At 52.0% G+C, this 25,678-nt stretch overlaps 6 protein-coding genes and 1 pseudogene across 6 annotated transcripts; 2 read left to right on the top strand and 5 right to left on the bottom strand.

Annotated features, from left to right (window-relative positions):
- Window positions 1–300: 300 nt before the first annotated feature.
- slc19a1 (solute carrier family 19 member 1) lies at window positions 301–3,224 on the bottom strand. Its single transcript, XM_068756477.1, has 5 exons — window positions 2,934–3,224; window positions 1,816–2,587; window positions 1,550–1,742; window positions 1,319–1,460; window positions 301–1,220 (listed from the first exon to the last, which is right to left on the bottom strand). Exons 1-5 carry the CDS (start codon window positions 3,222–3,224, stop codon window positions 1,023–1,025), a joined length of 1,596 nt encoding a protein of 531 aa, XP_068612578.1. The 3' UTR covers window positions 301–1,022.
- A 1,510-nt stretch (window positions 3,225–4,734) lies between these two features.
- LOC137912235 (C-X-C chemokine receptor type 2-like) lies at window positions 4,735–5,775 on the bottom strand. The gene has a single exon (XM_068756582.1). The coding sequence runs from the start codon at window positions 5,773–5,775 to the stop codon at window positions 4,735–4,737; it is 1,041 nt and encodes a 346-aa protein (XP_068612683.1).
- Window positions 5,776–7,131: 1,356 nt separating this feature from the next.
- On the top strand, window positions 7,132–11,676 carry arpc2 (actin related protein 2/3 complex, subunit 2). Its single transcript, XM_068756228.1, has 10 exons — window positions 7,132–7,292; window positions 8,340–8,374; window positions 8,476–8,588; window positions 8,884–8,929; window positions 9,008–9,195; window positions 9,289–9,381; window positions 9,471–9,597; window positions 9,689–9,789; window positions 10,627–10,727; window positions 11,219–11,676. The coding sequence occupies exons 1-10, from the start codon at window positions 7,219–7,221 to the stop codon at window positions 11,238–11,240; spliced, it is 900 nt and encodes a 299-aa protein (XP_068612329.1). The 5' UTR covers window positions 7,132–7,218; the 3' UTR covers window positions 11,241–11,676.
- A 331-nt stretch (window positions 11,677–12,007) lies between these two features.
- On the bottom strand, window positions 12,008–13,953 carry LOC137912234 (keratin, type I cytoskeletal 18-like). Its single transcript, XM_068756581.1, has 7 exons — window positions 13,567–13,953; window positions 13,262–13,501; window positions 12,995–13,156; window positions 12,800–12,925; window positions 12,463–12,692; window positions 12,306–12,340; window positions 12,008–12,219 (listed from the first exon to the last, which is right to left on the bottom strand). Exons 1-7 carry the CDS (start codon window positions 13,951–13,953, stop codon window positions 12,008–12,010), a joined length of 1,392 nt encoding a protein of 463 aa, XP_068612682.1.
- A 276-nt stretch (window positions 13,954–14,229) lies between these two features.
- LOC137912232 (intermediate filament protein ON3-like) lies at window positions 14,230–16,247 on the top strand (annotated as a pseudogene).
- Window positions 16,248–17,645: 1,398 nt separating this feature from the next.
- Window positions 17,646–18,682, bottom strand: LOC137912231 (G-protein coupled bile acid receptor 1). The gene is given in 3 exon segments (XM_068756580.1): window positions 17,646–18,297; window positions 18,300–18,405; window positions 18,407–18,682. Coding segments are annotated over 3 exon segments (1,005 nt in total). The 3' UTR covers window positions 17,646–17,674.
- Window positions 18,683–20,052: 1,370 nt separating this feature from the next.
- aamp (angio-associated, migratory cell protein) lies at window positions 20,053–22,446 on the bottom strand. Its single transcript, XM_068756451.1, has 10 exons — window positions 22,356–22,446; window positions 22,132–22,269; window positions 21,934–22,053; window positions 21,706–21,845; window positions 21,482–21,623; window positions 21,212–21,411; window positions 21,054–21,136; window positions 20,876–20,966; window positions 20,638–20,792; window positions 20,053–20,551 (listed from the first exon to the last, which is right to left on the bottom strand). Exons 1-10 carry the CDS (start codon window positions 22,444–22,446, stop codon window positions 20,476–20,478), a joined length of 1,236 nt encoding a protein of 411 aa, XP_068612552.1. The 3' UTR covers window positions 20,053–20,475.
- Window positions 22,447–25,678: the final 3,232 nt, after the last annotated feature.

The raw sequence follows: 25,678 nt of genomic DNA, 5'->3' as shown, positions 1-25,678 counted from the left end.
TTCGGCTGTAAGAAATTGATTCTGAATTAGAGGCAAAGCAAAACATTTAATGCGGAGCTGGTTCCTGGAATTAATAGCATACAAATACTTATACGAGAGTATGTGAATATTTGAAAACAAACGGACAGGAAGATCCACATTTATATTACATTAAGAGATCAAATCCGACGTTCCGACAGCAAACGACTCCGTGTTTTTCCCGGAGGAAAATCAGGTCGAACGCGTCGGAGGAGAGAACGGCAGCTGCACAAACAGCAGAGAGCCAGAAACAAAAGCGACACGCAGGCCTTCCTGCTGGGACCAGCCGGACGCTGGAAAACATCAAGACGCTTTTTATTCAGTCATTTATTCACGAATAAAAAAATCCGATCGCATCAAAGGCCTTTTTATTCTTCTACAGCATTCAGATTCCTTCACAGTTATTTCTCAGCTAATATTGTTACATTCTGAATTTAATGAACATTTCTGTTAAAAAGATTTGCCCTGCGTCCGGTCGCATGCTCCTATGTCATTCTCACCACATCAGCCCCCCCCCCAGGTTTGTTGTTGGAGGTTGATTGTCCAACAAATAAAAGCAAATATCATATTTTACCAACAGAATTATGACTAAATCCTAAAAAAACAATGCAAGTATTTGTGTCCTATAATATTTCCTTTCACCTAAGCAACATATTCTGTGACCTGTTTCAATCAAATATGATTTACCCCCCAGGTTAGTTCACAAATTAAAAACAAATAAGCCTAAGTAAGCCTGCCTTTGCAAATTTTCAGCACTAAAATGATTTAGAAAATTTCATTGTTCTACAACCAAAAAAAAAAGAACTCGAACGGAAAGTCTTTTTTTTTAGAAATGTAACTTTAGATACGGTTGGAGTGTAGATGAATAAACGTTGGACGCCCGTCTGTCCGTCCGTCCGTCCGGTCGACCACGAGGCACTTCAGCGATTAAGGCTCAGCAGATAAATCAGCATCAGATGGCTAAAAACAACTCTAAAAAAAAAACGATCATGGGGGATTTAAAGTTACGCTTTGGCACTTTTGCCGTTGGACAGAGTTTCTGCCTCTGAATTTGCCGCCATGGGATGCAGCTCCACGGGCGCTCCGGCACCGGCTCCGCCCCCTCCGGCGGGCTGGTTTCTATAGTGACGGGTGATGACGACAGCGGCGCCGATGAAGTAGAAGACGGTGAGGATGGAGAAGTAAACGACGTACGCCAGGAACTGCATTAAATAAAAAACGGCGCCTCGGAGTCAGATGTCAGACGGCGTCGACAAATCTCCGGAGCGACTCGAGGCTTTTTATTTATTTATTTTTTTACCTGATGGTGCACTTTCAACGCCAGACCTCGCTTGTCGGCGAAGATCAGGTTGATGATGCTCTTCAGGATGGTCCCCAGAAAGGTGTTGATGCCGAACACCAAGGCGCAGAGCTCCTTGGTGAGGGACGAGGCGATCTGGAATCTAAGCGAGACGCGAGAGATGAGCAGAAGCTTAAAAAAAAAAAAAAATAGCCGTTAGCTTTAATCAGAGAGTCGGCGCCGGCATCTCACGTGGCGATGGGCACCAGGAACTGGTAGAAGCCCCTGAACAGGATGTAGGTGACGTAGCAGACCCAGATGTTGTCGGTGCTGATCATGAGGAGCAGCAGCCCCGCCTGCAGCGCCGTGATCACGCCGATGACCAGCTCAGACCAGACGCTCCAGCGGATCGTCACGAAGCCCGCCGAGAAGGACGTCAGCGTGCCTGCAACACAGATTCAGTCCACGATGTCGAAAACCCGAAAAACCCGGCCGCCGCGAGCGCACAGATATCTCACTCAGCAAGGTGGACGCCGCCTCCACGCCGCCGTTGTAGACGTGCCGCTTCTCGACCGCCATCGTCTGCAGGACGTCGTTCCACAGGATGTGGACGTAGAACAGCACCAGGTAGTACCCCGTGGAGTTGAAGACCCACCAGAAGGACCACAGCCTCAGGTTGGGCACCCTCGCCACGTTCCTCACCTCGAGCAGCATCTGTACCAAGGCGGAGCTCCTCCAGCTCGACCCGGAGGGCGCCGCGTCGCCTCCCGGCTTCATCCCGTCCCGCTCGGCCCGAGTGGCGACCTCCGCTCGCCGCCGCGTCTGCTCCCGGCTCGTCCGGTTGAAGAACAGCGAGCGCTTGGGCCAGGGGAGGAGCATCGCCAGCAGCAGGCCGAAGCCGACGAAGCCCAGCGTGACGGCGCTCAGCGTGTAGTAGCTGACCTCGCCCAGGGACACGCACAGCTGGCCCAGGACGGAGCTGGTGAACACGCCGAACAGCACGGAGGAGCGCGAGTAACCGGCGACCAGCTGGTAGCGGCCCGGGCTGACCAGGGAGAAGATGTAGGAGGAGTAGGCCACGCGGCAGGCCATGGTGACGCCGTAGAAGAACTCCATGAGCTGCATCTCCAGGAGGGAGTCGCCCAGGAGCAGGATGAGCCAGATGACCACGAGGCTGAGGCCCTGGACGATCAGGACGGGCTTGTAGCGCAGGAGATCCGTGAGCAGGAAGGCCGGCACCAGCACCGCCATGTAGGAGTACGTCAGCACGGGCGTGATCTCATTGGTCACCTGGGATGAAAATACGCAAATATGCAAATGAACGTGAGATTTTTTTATGTAGGCTACAATCGACTCCTGGTCATTTTAATAAATGAATGAAAAGTCGCGGGTTTTCTATCCGCCCGCGTTGGAGGAATGTGAACTTTGACCTCAGTAAACTGGATTAGCAAACTCCCCCCCCCCCCCCCGTGGCGTTGCTCTTTTGTTCCTGCATAACAAGCAGCCGTTGAGGTTAGCGTGCGGTCCTGGCTGAACGGACATTCGTCTTCCGTCTCCCATTACTGGCTCGGCCAATATTTAGCTCCACTCGGGGGGGGGGGGGGGGGGGTTATAATGGGATTATAACACCGCTCACCTCTTGCCTGGTGAAGTTCTTCTCCGGGCTGAGCAGGTACGGCGTGATGAAAGGCTCCCCCGGCTTTATAGACGCCATAAACCCGAAGAAACACAAGAACATCACCGCCCCCTTCCGCTGCTTGGGTCCCCCGGCTTCCTCCGGGGGCCCGTCGGACGGCGGCGGGGCCTCGGAGTCGGAAGCAGTGGCGCCTCCATCTCCGACTCGGCGTCCCCCCTCCTCGCCGGCGGACTCCTTCAGATCGACGTCTTTCTCCTCATCCGATTTCCCCCCGCTTGCATCCGCCTCCATTCTTCTCTCGGCTGTTTGGATTTATTTCACTCGGTCAAATCCACGGGGGGGGGGGGGGGGGGTCGGCAGGCTTGACAGGAAGACGGCGAATAAGAACCACTTGGAGCAGATCGTCGTTTCGTCTCCGCTCATCTGCCTTGCCGCACCGGAGCGCACTGAAATGTTGAGGGTAGAACATTTAGCGAGGTTTTGAACGCGTAGTTAAAAATGCAACGTGCACGCGTCGGCATCGTGTGAGAACCTGTTGACCTTTGATCCCGCGTGCACATTTTCACACAGCATGCTGTCCGGCGACACCGTTTGACCTGAAAAGACAACGCTGTGAGGCGATCAGGCTATTACGACAGTTTGGAGCGCTAATATTTTGTATTTAATAATCACGATCAATTGATAAATCTGCTTAGTTTTATAATTAGTTAGTCTGTTTGGGTAAAACACCCTCAAATGGCCGGTTTGCTCTGATCAGATGTCAACCCCCCCCCCCCCCCAAAAAAAATAGATTAGTGAAGAATTTAAATTACCTTTATTTAAAAAAAGATGTTTGTCAATTGTCAAGCCTGTCAGTGAAAACTTCCACCGAAGCAAAGCGGCGTTCCTCTCTTAAATGGGGGGGGGAACGCAAAACAAGTTGCACAAAGCTAGTCGCTGGATAGCGCAGTCCGTTAGCACCGGGCTAACGAGCTAAACCTGGCTGCCGTTGGGTTGTCTGTGGAAAAAGGTAGCTAGCAAAAGCAGGCTAACAATAACAAAGACAAAAACAATATAAAGTTAGCTTTGCATAGCACCAAATAGCCAAAAACGATATTTACAGAGAGTAAATACCAGCCCGGTATTTACTTTACGTTTTACTTTGATTATTATTTTTTGCGATGCACGTAAATAAGCGTGACGTTACCTCGTGCGCTCTTTGAAGCTACGCCAAAAGACCCAGTCACAAACGACAACGCTGGCCACGCCTCACTTCCTATATCAGTGTCACGTGACGCCACGACGGCCCCGCCTATTTACCGCCCCTTCTCGTGCTGCTGGTTTCCGGGTTTAGATCCGCTCAGATTTTCACCCAATACTAAAATAAATGTTTTAGAAATGTTTCACAAGCGGCACTTCTTTTTATTTCATTGTTCTTTTAGTTTTGTTTGTTTGTTTGTTTGTTTTCTGTGTTCTCACAGCGTGTATAAAATAAAGTACAAGCTACTAATAGAAATAGTCTGGTAATAAAATAAAATGAAATACAATTGAAAGCAAAGTGAGGCTGAAAAATACGTTTCAACTGTGCATGCCAATTAGTTAAAATTAAGAACAATTAATGCACTAGATGGCAGCAGAACAACACCAGTCAAAAGTTGTACCAAAAGGGAACTCCTTTATGTCTATTAGATGAGAAGAACAGACATTTTTCCGTACAGAGGAAATGCGTTTAATAAAACAACACTTGAATAGTTTTTTTTCTTTTTTTTAAAATTCGATATGTTTCAGTTGATTTATGTCTCAGAATCTGCAACTGCAAGATTCAAGACTGCAATCTGGACGTTGATCGTGAAAACCTTTCCAGTCGGACTTTCCTGCAAAACAGCAGCATCATATTCCTTCTGAACTTCTCTCCCACGAAGGCGTAGAGGACGGGGTTGATGCAGCTGTGGGACAGAGCCAGGCTGCTGGTTATAACCAAGGCTACGGTCACTGACCTCCTCGCAGCGCAGTCAAATGGGACCAAATCAGCCCTCAGCATCGTGTCTATCGCCATAGTTACATGGTATGGCGTCCAGCACAGCAGGAACGCAATCACCACGACGATGATCACCTTCATGGCCCGGTGCTTCTGGAAACCCTGAGTGCGGAGCAGCCTCTTGATGGTGATGCCGTAGCAGATAACCATGACAACCAGAGGGAGGAGGAATCCGATCACGTGGAGGAACACGCGAGTGGCGAGCCTCCATGTGGCAGACCTTCCGATGTCAAAGTTTTTCGTGCAAATCGCCCGCTGCGGGTCAGACTCCAGCTTGGCGACGTCGCTGAAAAGCGAAGGCAGAGCAAGGGCCCCGCCAAAGACCCACACCGCGCCGCACAGGACCCAGCTGCACCTCCGCTGGCGCCTCTTGAAGCTCTCACTGGAGCGCACGATCACCAGGTAGCGGTCGATGCTGATGCATGCCAGGAAGAGGATGCTGGTGTAGAAGTTTGCTTCGATGACGAGGTTGAGGAACTTGCACATGAAGTCGCCGAAGATCCACCCTCTGATGAGCGCCGCGGCCAAAAACGGAAGGGTCAGCGCCAACAGGCCGTCCGCTATGGTCAGGTGGAACAGGAACACGTCCGATGGAGTCAGCGCCTGCTTGCAGGTGCCGATCACCCACCCCACCAGCAGGTTCCCCGGTATTGCCAGTAAAAAGATGGCAACGAGGACGAGGCACACGATCAGGGCCGCGGGGCGAGCCATGGGTTCGATCTCGCACGCCAGCGTGTTTGGATCCACGACGAAGGGCGTGGTGGCGTTGCGAACAGTCTCGTTCAGCGCGTCGTAGAAATCTTCAAAGTCAATGACGATCGACATGACTACGAAGGGGAGGGGGGGGGGACAGATCACCTAAATGACTCTGCCGCCAAACAGCTTCCATTTAAGTGTGTGGTTTTTTTTTATGTAGAGGTGGCTCAATGTTCAGTTTCCTTCCCCAAAATGTTACTCCACCATCGTCCATCCATCTTCTACCGCTTTCTCCACCTGTTGGCCTGCAATAGGCTGACAAGGGGGGGGGGGGCGTTCACAAATGAGCTTCTTCAGTTTGAAGATCCATGGTATGATACAAAATAAAGCTTGCAGTGTGAAAAAAGAGTCCGCGTATATAGCATGAACTTACCAGGAAACATTCAAGTCGGTCTCTAGTCAAACATTTATGGAAGAACGATCGCAGGAAGTCAGAAAACGGATCTGGATTCCTCGAGAAGAGTCGCAAACGCATTTTGGCCTGGACTGGAAAGATTAACAAAGAAACAAGAAAGAAATATCATGATTATTCTAACGCTGTCCTAAATGAATGTTTTCGAATGACCAACCCGGCTTGTGCAAGCCAATTGGGCAACCAGGGGTGTGTGGTAAGGTGTTTTACAACCTCGAAGCTCAGCTGTGATCCTTATGGGAAATGAAATACTTCACTCACAGTCCTGTTGTTACAAAAGTTCAGCATTGTGATGCTTTTTTTTTTAGTGTTGTAATCATGATCAGTTCTGTGGTAAGTCATGATTTGTGGTACGAATGGTATCTATAACGCCAAACATTAGTGAGCTGGCAAAGAAATGTGAGTACGGGACATGGAATGGCGCAGACAGACAGTCCTCCCTGTCTCCCTCCTCCACTTCTTTATTTCGAAGTGATGCTAACGTGCATCCAGACGTAAAAGTATTTCCCCTGCCTCCGCCTTGTCTCGATTAATCACAAAGGTTCTGAGCGCTAAGGTGCAGGGCCTTTCTGTCACCCCCCCCCCCCTGCAGCTGTCACATGCTGTTATGTGTGATCAAACACAGACACAAAGGCTCCACACCACTTAAGAAATCGTGTTTTCCGTTTGTGGTTACATTAATGTGGAAGAAGATATTATAATGAGGGGAATGTGGCAATGCCATTTATTTTTCCATTTTTAAGTATTTTACTTTGTCTAAGTAATTGTTCCAAAATCAAACCTACTAGATAAGTACAATTATTTTAAAAAATATATAAATTTGAGAATATGGGAACAGGTCAAAGATCAAAGAATCATGCCTTTGATCATCAGGATAGTTTTTTTTACTAGTTTAATTAGTAAATCAGTACATTTTGGACACGAGGTGGCAACAATTGTTATTACGAATTTATTACAGGCAACATCGCGGGCATGCTCATCAATTTGGGGGGTCCTGAACGCAAAATACGCGGAAGTAGCAGGCGGAAGCGGTTTGGTCTGTCAGAGGAGGGGGGGAGAAAAAAAACTATCGCTAAATTTGACTCAAAGAGGCTGCTGCGATGATCCTGTTAGAAATCAATAACCGCATTATAGAAGAGACGCTGTCGTTGAAGTTCGACGGCGCATCTAACGGGTGAGAAATCATCGTCGCGCCTGGCTAGCGTTGCTAGCGTTGCTAGCGTCAAGCTAGCTTCGCCGAACGAAGATAATGGTCGCGTTTAACGGAGACGGGAATGGGTTCGGGTGCGGATGCTAAACGTTTGCAGCGTTGTGAAAGTTAGCCGGGCTAATTTCTTTTTTATTTAAAATAAGGTAAAAAAAAAAAAAACCACACACATGCTAAATTAGCTTTGTTGCTCTGCCGTGGCTGGTGTGCCTGAAGCTGGGTGTGTCGACGCGCTGCTCCGCGTAATGGCAGAATACGTAGCCTCGCTGAATGTCATCAGTCTCTGCGTTCCTCCCACTGTCAGTGGAAGAAAGATAACAAAGCAGTTCATATTGTCTTACTCGAGTCGACATTTATAATATGAATATAATAATTATTAAACGTTTTGTGAGCCCCTATATCCTAGAAGCGCACACAAGGCTAGCTAAGCTAGCTATGCTTCGGGTTGATATGATTGTGGCTTTCTCTGCTTTTTTTATTTTTATGTCTGTCAGTTTAAGAAATGATTTTTAAAACCATATTAATCACGTTTCACATCGCATTGGCCGGGAATTAGGTGGTGGAATAATGTAAGACACAAACAATAATAAAAAACTTTGTTTTCCATGTAACCACAGGGCCAGTTAGCGGCTAGCGGCTAGCTGCTAGCTGTCGCCCCTCTCCCCCAACTTCCGCATTCTTGTAGTCAAGCTGAATCAAGCCTGTGCCCGGCGTTGAGACTCCAGCGTGGAGCTCGGACAAGCTTCTGCAGCATCCACCTTTAAAAAGAATTCATTCTCTCCTGCACACCCAAAACGAGGCGGCTAATAATGTCTCTAAAATGCCCCCCCCGCCGCCCCCCTCCCTGCTCTCCTCAATCCTTCGATTGCAGAAGATGCATTTGCTACTGCGTATCAAATCCTAACGGTTAAGAAGCCGAGCGGAGACGCGAATGAAGTGAATCTTAACCCCACTGAATCACGCGAGATTGTCTTTTATGTGCCTCGTGCATTTATCAGCGTTTTCTCCCCGCAGAACCAAGCCAGAGGCCGTCGATGTGACTTTCGCAGGTGAGTTCATTTGGCGCTTTATCTAACAGCCGGCTGTAAACCGTATCGAGTCTCTGTTCACGCCCGACACAGATCTCTTTTTGTGCTCGTCGCCGCTGCAGATTTCGACGGCGTCTTGTACCACATCTCGAACCCCAACGGGGACAAGACCAAAGTGATGGTCAGCATCTCCCTGAAGTTCTACAAGGAGCTCCAGGAGCACGGCGCCGACGAGGTGCGACGCGAACGCAGCGTGGAAAATGTTTCTCTGTGTCGGAGCGGAAGCTGAATGGAGTTGTGATCCCATACACACACACGCACACACACACGCACATGCACACCTCCAACACTGCAGCTCTGTTGCCATGTAAGGAAGAAAGAGCTGCAGAGGCTTCTGTTAGAAACAGGAAGTGAGTTTGTGTGACTCACCCCCCGGGGCCAGGAAGTGCTAACTGCGAGCATTTCAGCATTTTTACTCGTTCTTTTATCTTATTTTTGTCCGATAAATGTCTTTTTCTTTTTTATTTCAGTTGCTCAAAAGGGTCTACGGAAGTTTCCTGGTTTCAGCGGAGGCCGGTGAGTTCGCGGTTTTCTCGCTCGGGTCAAAGCGGCGGCCGCCGTCGCATTCACGGCCCGATCGCTCTCCTCTCCCAGGCTACAACGTGTCCGTCCTGTACGACCTGGACGCCCTCCCGGCCAATAAGGACGCGGCCATCCACCAGGCGGGCATGCTCAAGAGGAACTGCTTCGCCTCGGTGTTCGAAAAGTATTTCAAGTTCCAGGAAGAGGGCAAAGAGGGCGAGCAGAGGGCCGTGGTCCACTACCGGGACGACGAGTCCATGGTGCGTGAGCGCCGTCCCGCGGGATTAGCCTCCCCGACTCCCGGAGTCGTTCTCGGGGGGGCGCCGGAGTGACGCGCTTTGCCTCTTCGCAGGTACGTGGAGGCCAAGAAAGACCGAGTGACCGTCGTCTTCAGCACGGTGTTCAAAGACGACGACGACGTCATCATCGGCAAAGTCTTCATGCAGGTTCGGGCGCATTCGGGGGGGGGGGGCGGGGGGGGGGGGGATTTGTGTGTTGTCAGAACCTGATTTAAAGCCGCCGCTGCGTTCGCCAGGAGTTCAAAGAGGGCCGGCGGGCGAGCCACACGGCCCCCCAGGTCCTGTTCAGCCACAGAGAGCCCCCGCTGGAGCTGAAGGACACGGACGCCGCCGTCGGGGATAACATCGGTTACATCACCTTTGGTAAGCGCCCCCCCCTCCCCTGCCTAGAAGCGGCCTCTGTCTACGACTGCAACCGGTTTAACCCCCCCCCCCGCTGCTCTTGTGTTTCCAGTCCTGTTCCCGCGTCACACCAACGCCAACGCCAGAGACAACACCATCAACCTCATCCACACCTTCAGGGACTACCTGCACTACCACATAAAGTGCTCCAAGGTCTGCCCCCCCCCTCAAACCTTCGGCCTAATCACGGCGAACAAAGAATCTTCTGTTTCGTGCCTTTACAATACCTTCTGTTGACGGGCGAGGTTTTTTATTTTAAGAGCGCCGTTCGGGGCGTTTGTTTCCGACGTTTTATCGAGCGAGGCGTCCATTAGCGCCGCCGAAGCCTCGTCTAGACGGTAAACGCCACTAAAGCGCGCGGCGGAGGGATGCGTCACGCTTTGTGTGCGGTCGGCGCCCGGGTTCAGACGGGAGGTCGAAACTGCACGCTGGATGTTATCGCGTCTGGCGGCGGGGGAGTCGGCGTGGGCGTGGGCGCCGCTGCTGGTGATGATTGACTGGAGGGTGGAGGAGGAGCTGCAGGTTTGCGTAGAACTATGTGAACAACACTAAAACACACCTTCCCTTATTATCCCCCCCCCCCCCCGTCTTATCTTTCGGCGCTGTTAGCGCCCGCCCTACGCGCGTCCTCATTGTAGAAAAAAAAAAACATCGATTCGACCCCGGCCTTCGAAAGCTCTTCTGTCCGGCTTAACGGCGCAAAACGGCTCGAAATATTATCTCTTAAAAACGAGACTTCTCTGACCAGTCCAGGATCAGGATCAGACGGCCAGGGGGCGGGGCCTTCGGGGCGATTGGCATGCAGGCGAGACGGTCGCAGAAATGAATGAGTCAGTCTGAAAAACAATCCAACGACGTAAACAAACACGGCTTGCGTTGGACGCCGGGGCGACGCCCTCGGCTTCCAGCTGAAGTCTCTGCGATGATCCACAAATGGAGTCGAACGATTATTGATTAGATTTCGCCGATCGTTACGTTCCCGCCCCGCAGGCCTACATCCACACTCGCATGAGGGCCAAGACGTCGGACTTCCTCAAGGTTCTGAACCGCGCTCGCCCGGACGCCGAGAAGAAGGAGATGAAGACCATGTCGTAAGTATCCCCACCCCCCCCCTCCAAACAGCTGTTGCACATAGGTATGTCTGGAAGGACTGGAAAATGTAGCCCGGCAGCGCACAAGGTGCCGTTTGTTCTGCGGTTATTGTGTAACCGGAGTAAGGAGGGGAACCTCCGCCCCGCCCTGCCCCCCCCCCCCCTAGACTCTCGACAGGAATGCGACGCGTCAAATCGTAGACGCCAGGAACGCGGAGCTAAAACGCACGTGCTAGTCGCGTATTATTTTTGACAGCGCGATGAAGAGGATTAAAACGCGACTCGCTCTCGTCTGCGGCTCATCTTGATTTGACGAGAGCGTTTGCTAACTGCTACTAGCTGCTAACGACTATTAACCGCTACTAGCTGCTAACTGCTATTAACCGCTACTAGCTGCTAACTACTATTAACCGCTACTAGCTGCTAACTACTATTAACTGCTACTAGCTGCTCGGACGTTAGCTAATAGCCCGACTTTGATGTTTTTCCAGTGGGAAGACCTTCAGCCGCTGAGGCCCGCGCCGCCACCGGAGATTCAAACCCACCCGGACACCAAAACGCGCCGCGCCCGAGACTCAGAACCTGATTGGATAAGGCCTCAAGGTTGCCCCCCTCCCACTACCCAACCCCAGAAATGTCGTCTTCTTTTTTTTTTTTTATGAATAACCACGGTGGCTCTATTTATGGAAATAAATGGAACGAGAGCATTTGCGTAGTTAAAGAGAATTATTAGTCCTATATAAATATATATATGAGAAAAATTGACATTTTTGATACGATATCTTTTACTCCATTTGGTACTCTTCTTGCTTACCCCCCCCCCCCCCTTCTAACGCTCATCCACGTGTTGGGACGACTTCGATGCGCCGTCCCTCCTTCCTGTCGCCGTCACGTTTTGTCTGTTCCATCGTCATTTGAAAAGAATAAAAATAAATGGCTCTTACAGAAAGAGGAAACCGTCTCCGTGGCGTTTGTTCTTATTCGGACCCCTTGATCCAGATGTCGGATCCGGATCCTGATGTTTGAACGCCATATTTTGTTCTGTTCTTTTTTTATTCTATTATAATCTTTATTCGTGATATCCGATCCGTTCCTTTTAAAATGAGCGTCGGGAACCTGAAGAAGCGAATTCAACACAAGCCGTGTGTCTTTCTTTAAATGTATTTTATTGACTTGATTTCAGAACCCCCCGCCCCCGCCCCCCCTCGTCAGATTATTTCATCGTTACAGACTTGGAAGCGATTTGATTTGATACTGGCAGAAAAAAGAAGCGCCGACGATCAGGCGATGGAGATCTCGACACCGATCTTGGGCTTATTTTTGGTCTTGGGTTTCCCCTCCTCTGCGGGGTCGCTCTGCTCCTCCCCCCCGAGGAGGCCTCCCCGCGGGGTTTCTGGAGGAGGGGCGTTGGCGAGGGTGCTCTCCTGCGTCACGGGGGCTTCTTCCAGCACCTCCCGGTGCTGCGGCACCTTGAAGTTCTGCTGCCGGCTGCCTGCGAACCGGAAGAATCGCAGCTTTAAATCGGATTTAGAGATGAGCTTTAAGACGGGGGGGGGGGGGTCTTTTTATTTTATTTACCGCTGTGCAGCGCGTCGTCTAAGGCGAACGCCACGCTGTCGGGGAAAGAGAAAACACCTTTTATTCAAATGAACTTTCTGCTAGAACAGTTAGCAGCTTAGCCTTTAGCATGGCGGGAAACTCCCTGATTGGCTAATACGACTTCGCCCGTCCTCACCCGTCTTCGTCCGGCACCGAGCCGTGGATCAGTCGCTGGTAGTTCTGGATCTCCGCCTCCAGCTTCATCTTGACGCCCGCCAGGTCGTGGTTGACGTCCGCCTGGCGCTCCAGCGTCGACCTCGCCTCCCGCAGCTTGACCTCCAGCTCCCGGATGATCTGGTGGAGCGGGCCCAGCCGCCGGGCGTTCTCCATTTGGGTGTTCGCCAGCTCTTCTTCCAGATTGTTGATCTGATGGCAAAACCCTCCCGGATTTTACGGTTCGGGTAGGAAATCGGGAGATTCCTCTCTGGCGTTTTGCACGTTTTCGTGCCCTTTGACCCCCCTATAGTTTTTACCATCTTGTGCATGGTCTGGATATTGATCTCCAGAAGTTGCCTCTGCCTGCCCAGATCCTTGATCTCCATCTTTCCCGAGTTCAGGGCCTCGGTGTTCTGAGCCTCCGCCACCTGGATGTTCTCAAACTGGAGAAGCGAAAGAATCAAATAAAAAAGTGGGGATGGAGAGAGAGAGAGAGAGAGAGAGAGGGGCACCTTCTTCTGGTACCAGTCGTCCGCATCCGTCTGGCTCTTCTTGGCCAGTTTCTCGTACTGGTCTCGGATCCTGTTCAGGGTCTCGGCCAGGTCGCTGCCCGGGGAATCCATCTCCACGCTCACCGCCGAGTTCCTGATCCTATCGCGCAGGACTTCGACCTCCTGCGGGGGGGAAAAAAAGGGGCGGGGCGGGGGGGGGGGGTCGTCTCAGCTCAGCGTCCTCTCCATCCATCCACCCGTCCGTCCGTCCGTTCCCTCCGCACTCACGTCGCCGTGCTCGTGCTTCAGCCGCTCCAGCTCCTCCTTCACCAGGTCGATCTCCTCCAGCGTCTGCTTGCTGCTCAGCTTGGAGTCGTGGCCGGTCCTCCTCAGGTCCTCCAGGTCCTTCTCCAGCAGCCCCCTCGCCTTCCTCTCCTCCGCCAGCCTGCGCTTGAAGTCGCCGTTGGCCAGGTTGGAGTTGTCGATCTGGAGCAGCAGCTTGGCGTTGTCCATGGTGATGCCTTTGATCTGTATATATATATATATTACCACGTTATTACCCACATTTAATACAGCTCTATAAACACACAAACCTTCTTCTTCAGCTCCTCCAGGGGTTTCTCCACCTCGTCCCACTTGCGCGCTTCGGGAGATTTCCTCTTGGACACGATCTCGTCGATCTGCTTCTCCAGATCCGTGTTCTCACCCTCCAGGTGTCTCACCCTGCCCAGGTAGCCCGACAGCCGGTCGTTCAGACCCCGGAGTGTCTGCTTGTCGTCCGCGGGGTGGGCTGCGGCGGGGGCGGGGGCGGCGGCCCGAGTCGGAGCCGCGGCGGCAGCTGCGATCGGCGCGTCAGGCGCGCAGTCTCTCTCCGCCGCGTCATTACGCAGCACGCTGCGCAGACCCTGCAGGCTCGACACGGACGCCTTGCCCCGTCCGATGTAGCCGCCGTACGCGCTCTTGGAGTAGTTTGAAGGCATGACGCAAACTGGATGCGACGGAGCTGAGATGGAGTCGCGCGTGCAGGTAGGTTTTATATACGCGCTTTTACGCATCAATCCGCGCCCCCCAGCGAGGCAATTGGCTCCATCAATCGTAGACAAACTGGTCCTCCTTTGATTGGACGGGGGGGTTTCAGGGGGAGGTGACCTTGTCCACCTTTTAAAAGCAGGTGATCCACCGGGGTTGCAGGTACTTTTCCAACGCGCTCACCTGTCCCAGCTTCCAGCGCGTATTTGCGCATCCTCGAGTCCAATATGTCTGCGCGAAGAAACTACAGCAGCCAGTCCGCCTTCCCCAGCGTCAAACGCCCCCTCAAGAGTTACCCCCCCGCCGGCGTGGACCCGTCGGGCAAAGCCCGGGAGAAGGACGACATGGTTGGGCTCAACGACAAGTTCGTCCAGCTGAAAGGTCAGAGGTCATTTTCATAAGATTATTATTCTAGCTGTTTGCTATAGCAGATTGATTTATGGATTAATTACGATATAAATGAGCTAATTGTTATTTATTATTTAACATCCTAAACATAATGTATTAAATGAGAGGGAATAAAATATACAGTATCCAAAATATTATATTATATTTTTTATATTAAATGGGTCAATGTTTCCGTTTGAATAATTTAGTTTAAATGTGTTATTCTGTGCGTAATTAGGTGTCCGGTATCCTGTTGATTACTGTAGATTTAAAAAAAAAGTCAATATCGCCCACCTGGTGGACCATCAGAGAACTTTAAATTTGAGCTATTTCAGGTCATTTCTCAACCTGGAACCTAAAGTGCTGCTTTTCAGCGAATAATAAGCACAGATAAATAAAAGTATTCCCCGTCTTTTCCCATAATAAAAGGCGACACACACACACACACACACACATATTTGTATTGGGTTCTCTTTCGCAGGTGAAGCGCCTGGAGGACGAGAACAAGAAGCTGGACACCAAGCTGAAGATCCTCAAGGCGCAGGAGGCCTACGAGGGGAAGGTCGACGACGTCGTCAGGCGGCTGCGGGAGGAGTTGGCGGAGCAGATCGAGAGCCTCATTCGCGATCAGGATAAACTGAGGGCCGAGCTGCTCCGGAACCAGGACGAGGTTGAGGACACCAAGAAAGAGTGAGCGTTCTAAAGTCGTTGCAAATCACCATAAAAGACCAATTACATTTGTCCTCCTCTTGGCTTCAGGTACGAGGATGAGTTCAGAAGAGAGCCGAGCTGGAGAACGAATTTGTCGTCCTCAAAAGGTAAACGGGCGTCAAAGAATGTGCCAAAAATGAAATCCATGAGAGGGGCGTGTCTTTAACGTGTGTGCGCGCGCGACAGGATGTAGACGCCGGTCACCTGGAGGCCGTCGACCTGGTGCTGGAGCTGGAGGACCTCATGGGGAAGCTGGACTTCATCAGGGTCGGATATGACGAGGTAATGTTTGGTTCTTAGTCGCTGCTCTGTAAAAAGCTGCAGACAGGAACACCTCCTCTGCCCCCCCCCCCTCCCCCACCCCACGCAGGAGGTAAAGGAGCTGGAGTCCCAGGTCAGAATGAGATGGTGCTCTTACACGACGACGGCAAGCGCTCTCTGGACATGGACGAGATCGTCGAAAGCGTGAAGAATCAGTACGCCAACATGGCCTCCCGCAGCCGGGTGGAGGCGGAGCTGTGGAACCAGTCAAAGGTGAGGGAGGGGAGCAGTGTTTCCACCGAAAGAGCGTGCATTCCCGACCTTTCTCTGCCCCCCAGGTGGATGCCATGGTCCTCGACGCAGGTCAGCGCGAGCAGGAAGTGCGCGACTTAAAGAGGGACATCTCCGATAACGTCCGCCACCACCAGCGGCTGAAGGCGGAGCTGGGACGCTCTCAGGAGGAAGGTGTGCGGATCTCACAGAGTTTTCCAGCTCGGTTCCGAAAACGTCCCGCCGGGCTGCTGATCTTAAAATGTTTCCGCTGCCCCCCCCCCCCTGTTCCAGGAAGACTCCCTGAAGAAGGAACTCGACGACACGAAGGAGGAAGGCGAGAGCAGCCTGGGGAGGCCCGGGACGCCATCGGCCAGCTGGAGGACGCCCTGAGGCGCACCAAGCAGGACTTAACCGGGCAGATCCGCGAATACCAAGAGCTGATGAACCTCAAGCTGGCGCTGGACATTGAGATCGCCACCTACCGCAAGCTGCTGGAGGGCGAGGAGGCGAGGTACTCAGGGGTCAGGGGTCATTCAAATTCTCATTATTACCCGCGACGTGTTAATGCTGAACAACTTTCTCTGCTTCCTCTCCGTGAAGGATGACCATCTGATGCGCCAGCCAGGTGAGTGTGCGTGTGCGTGTGTGCGTGTGTGTGTGTGTGTGGGGGTGTGTGGGTGCGTGTGTGTGTGCGTGTTCAAAGTAAGAGACTAAAATGGAAAACCTCTCTTTCTGCTCAGATTTCTAAACAAAAAACAAACCCGAGTCCTTCCTCGCACGCAGACGTTCACCCGCAACTTCGCAACCCGCTGTCCCCATGGCAACCGCCGCCATCATTCCCACAGAGCCGTCCCCCCCCCCCCCCGAGGGCGAAGCCCGCCTCCGGGAAACGAGTGCTGATCCGAGTGGAGGTGGAGTTGGGCGGGTCGTGTCCGAAAGCGGCCCATTACGGCGAGGACTGACCGGCGGCGCTCTGCCATGCAAGCGTAAACAGCTACAGCTGCGTTACCGCCCCAAAAAAAAGTGAATTAGAAACGTTCCACTGGTTCTAGTAAATTAATGGTCAGTGATTTCCCAATTTAAATGTTGTTTAAACTTTGTGCTTTTTTGGCGACGTGAACGTTCCGATTTTTGTCGTGAGGTGTTTTCCCCAACCATTTGTCTCTGACAGTTTGCATATCAAAGCTCGAGCCTGTCTTCCTTTTTTCCCATCCTCCTCCTCATTTACCGTTCTCCTCTGTCTTCTGTGTCCATAATGTTCTGATGTGGAAAACATCAGTTTAGCAAAATCAACACGACATTCTCAGCCCTTGTTTGCCCTTTAATCTGATTAAAATCTGTTCTTCCTCTTCCGCCTCGTCTTCGTTGACCATTTATTTTCCACCCACGCACCGTACAGCACATTTAAAAGCGCATTTTACTGATTTGCAGGATGTACAGCATCTATTATGTGACAATTAAGTAATAAAACGTCCTCCTTCAGTATTTATTGCAGCGGCTGTTTCACCTCCTCAGCCAGTAGGGGCGCTGTGGCGCCGAGTGAGGACGGAGAAGACACCGGAAATTGACGCGAACGTCGCACCTGTGTGTTTCATAAATATGTTTCCCGGTGTTGTGGGTCAACTTTGCGAACATGAACTAATTAATTTACATGTGTGACGTTTTAAAACACGTAAATTAATCGAGCGGGTTTATTATGAGATAAAGAGTCAACACCATAACTCTGTTAAATCTTTTACAGCCGAAAGAATGATGAAAAGCTAATGCTAAATAGCCAATACATGTAGCCTAACAGGTTAATAAAGTGAATTAAACACTCTTAAAATGGAATTGTCACGTAAATTATTTCAGAAAACTTTACTTCCCTTGGTATGATTTATACATCGTATCTCATATTTACAGAGACATTGTGGTTATAAAGAAAACACTTCCCTTTATAGGAACAAAGAACAACAACAATATCAGTTCATGCTTTTCTACGGACACTCCCTATTTGTTCTACTTCATGGCGTCACATTAATAGTAAACGCCATCATTCCCTCAGACGTCCACCTCGGCCGCCGCCGCCCCTCGCCTCCATCTGCATCCGAGTTTCTGGAGGAGTTTCCTCGCCGGATCCGTGTACCGCCTGTTCGCCAGCCCCAACACCAGCGGCACCACGGCCATGCTTCCGATCCCGGCGCACGACAGCGCGACGTGCACGGTGGAGCTCCACCTGGCGTCCCTGACCAGGAACGCGACGCACACGTGCGTGTAAACCAGGTAGGGCGCCCAGCAGGCCACAAAGGTCAGCGACACCGCCACCACGCAGCGGGTGTAGCGCAGATTTAACCTCTGCTCCCGGTCCGAGGCCCGACCCCCCCGCTCCACGGAGCGATGGAGGCGGCAGATGTCCTTCATCTGACCTCTGGTGATCCATAAAACGCGGCCAGTCATGCCAGCCATGATGAGAATGGCGGGCAAAACCAGGCCGTAGACCTCCAGGTAGATGAAGGCGTTGGGGAAGACCCGCCTGTGCGAGCAGCACGTTCCGTTTGCCGGCGGCGTGGCGTTTCGGCCACTCGCGCCGCAGCCGTTCCGATCGGAGCCCGTCCAGTTATTCCAACCAAAGCCAGGTAGGGATGCGTAGAAAAGGGGCGGCGCCCACGCCGCCAGCAACGCACGGGGAAGCTGCGATGCACCCACAGGTTGCCGTAACGCAGCGGGTCGGCGACGCAGACGTAGCGCTCGTAGTGGACCATGACCAGGTTGAAGAGGAACGCCAGGAAGAGGGAAGTTGGGGATGATGTAGGCGGCCATGCAGGGGTTAAAGGTCAACTCCCGCTGCAGGCCCATCAGCGGTATGAACGGCAGCGCCACGCCCGTGCACAGGTCCGCCGCCAGCAGGCTGAGGAAGAAGTAGTTGGGGGTGTCGTGGAGCCGGCGGCTCCCGGCGATGCCCAGGATGACGACGAGGTTGGCCAGGATGATGGCGGCGGACAGAGGGACGGTGACGGCGTAGACGAGCCGCTCGCCGGAGAGCGAGGCGTGGGCGTCGCCCTGGTCCATGGCGTGCGTCTCACGCTGCAGGTTGCAGTGTTTCTCCCAGCCGTGGAAACAAACGAGCGCGTCGCCCGTTTTATGTGGCGATAACCTTCTGGACAACGGCGCACGCCATCGCCGCCGCCGTCTGTGCACGTTGCATCCGATCCGCGGCCACTAAAAGGGACTTTATGGGATCAAAGTGCTGCTACGGCTCTTTAAAAAGAGCTCGACCCTCAGGCGTTTGATGCCTTCTAACCGGCTGGGTTAAAAACGACGCCCCTTCATATCAAACGTTAGATTTTCACGCCCACATCAGGATCTCTAACTACGGCTCGTGCACAGCGGACGTCGGAAACGTAGGTAAAAATAGTTTACTTTATTCCGTCGTATCCTGAAAAATAAAGTCCATCCCCGCCGTTTTCCACAAGATGAAGAAGCAGCTCCTGGCCTTTTCAAATCCTCGGGAGAAACAGAGAGAGAGAGAAGCCGAAAAGCAAGGCTGCTCCTCTCCGAAGGGGAAGCGCACAGAGGAGGTGGGAGGGAGGGAGGAGGTGGCAGCTGGACCAAGGAGGACGCCCGCTCCACGTGCACTCTGCCCTCCTCGGATTTGTCCTGCCGCTATCATTGGCCGGGAATCGCTTCGGAATCCGGTTCCGCCACCTTCCGATGACGGTCGCCAGACACTCGGGAAGGCGGGAGACGGACGAGCGCCGGTCAGATAATGGCTTTAAACACAAACGTCCCTGCGCCTGGGAGACGCTACACAGGAGAGACAAAGCTGGACAGAACGTCCCATCATCCTGGCCTTCCCGGAACACACACACACACAAACACAAACACACACACACACACACACACGCCACGTAATCTGGAGTTTCTTATACAAAGGGAGAGAAGGGAATGTGCTATCATCTCCAGGCCTCCGCCGGGTTAGAGAAAGTCCACACACGGAGGAGGAAGAGGCTCCTCCTCTTCCTCCCCCGTGTGTTTACCTTTGGCAGCAGCAGCACCTGCGCCTCCGCTCCGAATTTAATGAATGGGCTTCTGAACGATTAGAACCCTCCAGGCCTCGCCGAGTCTTTTGTCTTCACGCAGTCAACCTTTGAGGCCAAACACGACGCCGTGACAGGCGAGGGAAATGCCCCCCCCCCCAGCTGTCCATCTGCCGACTCGTCCGGCTCCCGCTGCACCTCCTTCCTGCCCGGAGAAGTTGACATAGAAGAAGGAGCGAGGAAGAAGCACTTGTGCACAGGATACCGGTGTTTTCTCCCAGCGAGGAGGAGGAGGAGGAGCCAAACTGTCTCTCGGCTGGTTTGGGGGTTCTTTTACTCGAGCCAAAAAACAACAATCAAAATGAAAACCAAACTTCAATTCAGACATTTGAAGGTCCTTTTATTCCGTCGTGTCACCACGACCTTGTTTTCAACCTCAAATCAAAATCTGAGCGGCAGAGCTTTCAGCGTTTCAAGAGGCGACGGACGGACGGGATGAAATGATTGGTCGTGGTCGCCCAGGAGACAGTATATCATTTATTATGTCGTATTTACACTCGAGTTTTCAACAACATTTGCATTTCCGGTCTCTCTTATGTGGGCAGACGGTTAAAAGCGAGGTCAGAGGAACTGTAGCGTCTGAATATTACGGGACAAACCGATGAGGAACGGCTTGTTTTTAAAGAATCCGATGTGAAGATTGACATTTAAAATCCTGAGAAGGGGTTGGGTTAGGGCACGCCCCTCCCCCGCCGCCGCCCCCTCGGCGAATAAAAAGTCTCCGTTGTTTCTCCCCGAATCATTTCCCCCTCCTCTTCTTCCTTCTTACCGATCGGGTCTTTGGAGGCAGAACACCTTCGCCCGGTGGTCTCCGGAGGCGGTTACCGCCAGGGATGCTTCCCTGGAAGCGGAAAAAGGAAAAGCGGGGTTAAAACACCAACGGACCCGACGAGGGGGGGGGGGGGGGGCGCCGCTCAAACGCCCCACCTGTTGACGCTGAAGTCCAGGATCTCCGCGGCGTGGCCGCCGTACTCCGATATCATGCCGCCGGAGCGGGCGTCCCACAAACGCAGCACGCCGTCCAAGCAGCAGGTGGCCACCACCGAAGAAGAGTCTTCCCACCGCAGGTGAACGATGCCAGCCTGAAGGAACACGGAAGGCGTGGGAACATGGCGGTCGTGGGAACGCGGCGGTCGGCGCGAGCGCGAGTCGCGCCGCTCCTCACCTCGTGTCGGCAGCGGTGCCTCAGGACCTGCGTCGCCAGGTCGTATATGGCTAGCGTCCCGTCCAGGTAGGCTACGGCGACGAGCGGCAGGCTGCGGAAGACGAGACGGGGGAACACTTCTAGCAACTGTCAGGGGAATATTTGTGGAATAAATACTCCCGAACTATCCTCTCCTTACACGTTGCAGAATCCGACCGATTCCACCGATTCCCCCGCGGCGCCTTTAGCGTCGGCGCCCTCCACGCAGAATGACCCCACGACCTTTTCGGATCACACATGGGAGACGCGTGAGCCGAAGCCCCTCGGGTCTGTCGCAGACTCCGCCTCGACACCCACCTTGCCCGTGGCGGTGTTGATGAGCTTGGCGCGCCCGTCCACGGAGCCCGTCAGCACCAGGGAGCTGTCCTTGCTGCACGCCAGGCAGGTCAGCGCCCCCTGGTGTCCGTCCTGACCTTTAACGACGTGGGTGGCGTTGCCCTGCTTCAAATCCCACAAACGCACCGTCCCGTCGTCGTAACCGACCACGGCCCGTTTACCTGAAGAGGTAGAAACACAGATTTGTAATTTACGCCCCCCCCTCCTTCCCCCCCCCCCCCTCTCTCTCACCGTCGGGGAGGATTTTGCCGTTGGTGGCTTGCGCGGAACCCTGGAAGGTTTTACAGTCTCCTGAGGGGATCTTCCACATCCACACGCTGCCGTCGTCCGTCCCCGCCAGCAGCACCGGCGCGCACGGATGCCACTCCAACCACTGGGGGGGAAGAAGGGGCGGGGCCGGTTTACGGCGCGACGGTTTCCCAGCCGACGCGTGCGCAACCTTTAAGACGCTTTACCTCCAGATCGCCGACTTCGAAGGACCAGATCTCCTCTTTGGTTTCCACTTTCCAGGCTTTGATCAAGCCGCTCATGTCGCCCGTGGCAACCAGGGAGGAGTCGTGGCTGAACAGGGCGCATGTCACAGAGTCTTTGTGGCCTGTGGGACACAGAAGGAGAAGTCATTTTTAGTCTGTTTTTTTTTTGGCTAGTAGCCCAAATGCAACTTGCTGCCTTTTAATACCGACCTGTGCACTCGAACAGAACTTCCCCGTCGCTCACCCTCCAAACGTAGGCCTTGTCATCCTCGCCGCCCGTTACCGCCATGCTGTTAGACACGGGATCCAAACTCACACAAAACACTGATCCTGCAGAAAGACAGGGGGGGAGTGGAATTTAATAGTTTAAGGGGAAGGCTAAACCGTGCGCCCACGGCAGGAGGCTACCGGTGTGCTTGGAGAAGGTGAGCTCGCTGTCATCCTGCTCCGCCTCAGCCTCCATCTCGTCCTCGGTCTCCCAGCCTTCGTCGTCTGCGTCCCCAGGGTCTTCAAAGTCAACGTCCGCCAAGTCATCGAGCAGATCGTCTGACGAGAGGGACACAGAAAGGAAGGTAAATTAAAACGGAAGGTTCCAAGGAGCAGAAGGTGTCACTGCAATGGTTCCATCCCACCTGGACAAGGCTCCGCATCGTTTAGGTCGATGACTTCGATGATTTCCTCGTCTCCATGGAGCTCGATCTCATTCTTCTCCGCGGCATCCATGAAGTTAGCAGGCTAAAGCTACAAAAAACAAAAATGAAAGTACCGCCACGAGTGAAGCTATCTGATTTAAAGCTAACTCGCTGTTAGCTCCTTATTATTGTTCAAATTTGCTTCACAATAAACTGTTACGTAATTTCTAATTAACAGTTAAACGCGAAGTTAAGTGCCTTTCTGTGTTTTCCTCATGTGACCAGCGAGGCAGGCGCTCAATGATGACGTAAAAGTGTTGTTGAGTCGCGCGACCGCAAGATGGCGGCGTTGGTCAAAGCGAATACGTGAGTATATTCTCACAAACTATCTTCTGCCCAGTTTTAGCTGCTTTATTAAGATGTTTCGGGTCTTTATTACGTTATTTAATATATTTTAAAAAAAATAGACATTTACACTAAAACACGTAAAGTCGATAAACTTTATCTTACCTCATCTGGAGGCTCTTAGCATGAAACTGAGCAAAGCTACTAGCAAGACGACAATACCGGTTGTTCAAGACTAGTTTTCGTTTTATATAATAAAAAAAACCAAACTAACCTAGTTGTAATTAAATAAAATTAATTTCTACTTTTGTGTGTCCTAAATGTATGCAGTTATCAAAATAAGCCAATCTAAATGGCAATGCTAAAATAATAGGGTGTGCCTCCTTTTAGCATTAGCGGCATTTCTACTTTTTGTGAATTAATTTTACACTTCATTTCCTTCATTTCTGCGGCTTTTAGCTAAGTTTTTACACATCATTGCGTTTCCATGGTTAAATTTTGGTGATGTTTGCTGTTTTAGCCCGGAAAACAAAAGTCTTTGCGTGTCCAAAATATCCCCCTGAGGAGTTCCACATTGTTTGATTGCAGTAATGCGTCCCCTTTCTGTCTATCGGTGATTTATTTCCTCCTCCTCGTGCTCTTATTTAGGGTTATTTGTGAGTTGTACTAAACCGCAGGGAAAACATTGCTCACTTTTAAAAGTAGGCCTCCTCTCTTTCTCTTTCTTAACCTCTCCGTCAAACGAACGCCCAAATAACTTTTACCGGCTGTCGAGCCTTCCCCTGGAAAAATACAACCATGTCATGATGGCGGTCGGTGAGGTGTGGAACGTCCCGGCGTGTGTTACGGAGACATTTTAAATCTGCAGTCGGTGATGGGTTTATAAACTCTGGAGCGACGATGGACGAGGCCGTTGGAAGTTTCATGCTGGAAAGTCAGATGACATTAGCTGGTTGATTTGTGAAGGGTTTTCTCCCCCCCCCCCAGACTCTCTGGAGCGACACTTTGGGTGTGCTCCTCTCTGCCACCATCGGGAGACCAGAACCCCGAAAGCGACCCTTCATAACAACACTTCGGCGAGCTGGTTTATGTCCGCTCTGGGATGCTGCTGCTGCTGCTGCTTTACAGGCATACAGATGGAAAACACTGCCTGTGTGTGTGTGTGTGTGTGCGTGCACCTTTACACACACACACACGCACACACAGTGTCATTAGCTGTAGCCGTGTGAGCGGTAATTACTCATGAAGCTCAGCGAGGCTTTGATGGAAAGTTTTCGACCAACTGGCTCGATTTGTGCGACGCCTCGACTCGCCTTTCCCTTTTTAACGAGAGGCCTCCGCGGCTTCGTTTTTTTGCTCTCTCTTCCCGTGTCAAACGCTCCGCCTTCATCGGCTTCCCGGGAAGATGTCGCCCCCCCGCGCCTCCGCGTTTTTCGTTCTGAGGTCGGGGTGCGCTGCGTCTGACTCGTGTGGGATCCTGTTGGGTGAGATGACGGCTGCCTTTCTCAAACCACTAACAGCCACGTTGTGTGTGTGTGTGCGTGTGCGTGTGTGTGTGCGTGTGTGTGTGTGTGTGCGTGTGTGTGTGTGTGTTTGCTGTGTGTGTAGTGCAGTGCAAGAGGTCTGTCCACAGCCCGCGTGTGATGTGTCTGCTGTGGTAGCAGGGCGGCACTTTGCGCTCGCTTGTTGACTTTCGAGCCTCGTTCGCTGCTCCTTTTCCAGCCGCCGGCCAAAATGTGGTAAATATATATATATATATATATATATATATATATTGTTATTAATCAGGATCAAAGTTTTTTTTTTTTTTAGCCAGGGCCTTGTGAGGTGCTTTAAAGGCGTTGTGCTCCCCAATAAGAGACGAATGCAAAATAGTTAAGCTCACATAATCAGCCATTTTGGCAACTGTGATGTTCTCTGAATTAGGAATGCGGCGCCTTCGGGCAATATAAAGCAATCTAATCACTTCCTATGACATCACTGCTTTGGACATGCTCACACACACACACACACACACAGACAGACACACACACACACAAAGATATTTGCTTCTGGACTTCATGAGATCTGCACACATCAAATGATTAATAATTCAAAATCACTTTGTGATTGATAATATATTATTATGGGTTCAGTTACCAAGATCTTATTGCTTTTGTACGCTTATATCTAATTATAATACAAAATATTGTAATCTGACCCGTCCGCCGTGTTTAGTTTTTAAGCATAATTAAAATAAAACTTTGACACAAAAAGTCCAAAACATCTAGTAGTTATTATTATTTGTTTCTATTCATATTTTATTTAATGCTAATATCATTCACGAGGGGGGGGGGGGGGCATTAGTAAAAAATAAATCTGTGAAATTGTATTTATTTTAAGATTTAAATAATTCCCACCCACCGCGCTGAGACCGCCCCTGTCGGAGCCGGGGGGGGGGGGGGGGGCTCCATGTGACGCGGGGGCTGTTACAAAAAAACAAAAAAATCCAGTATGGCGGAATCTGTCAGGAGATGAATTTCCCCGTCCCGCGTCCCCGTCCCCCCGTCCCCCCCAAGCCGGTTTCTGCGCGAGACAAACATGGGATGGGAAATAAAAGCTCTTCCGGGACGCGCGCTGGTTCCAGCGGGACGTGGAGGTGAGCAGATGGAGAGCTCCGATGAACGTTAAGCCGAGCTGATGAGGATGAGGAGGATGATGAGGATGCACGGGCGGGCTTCATCAAAACAATGTCCGGCTGAAGTTTCCACTCTCCGGTTCGCTTCCCGGTTATTTTCCACGGGACTGCGGGGGGGGGCGCGGGACGTGCGCGGGACGTGCGCGGATCATAATGGACCCGGCCGACGCGTGAATGCGCCGATTGTTACCGAGCTATTCTTAGTGCGCGGAGGCGAACGCACGGTCCCGAGTTATAGGTGAAGGGGGGGGGGGGGCGGTGCGTATAAATGAAAGCAGAGCCTGCGTAAGTGTGCGGAGTG

This window comes from Brachionichthys hirsutus, chromosome 24 (genome assembly GCF_040956055.1).
Source record: "Brachionichthys hirsutus isolate HB-005 chromosome 24, CSIRO-AGI_Bhir_v1, whole genome shotgun sequence".
Taxonomy (NCBI): domain Eukaryota; kingdom Metazoa; phylum Chordata; class Actinopteri; order Lophiiformes; family Brachionichthyidae; genus Brachionichthys; species Brachionichthys hirsutus.
Note: the sequence above shows the minus strand (reverse complement) of the source record. Positions and strands in the feature narration are given on the sequence as shown.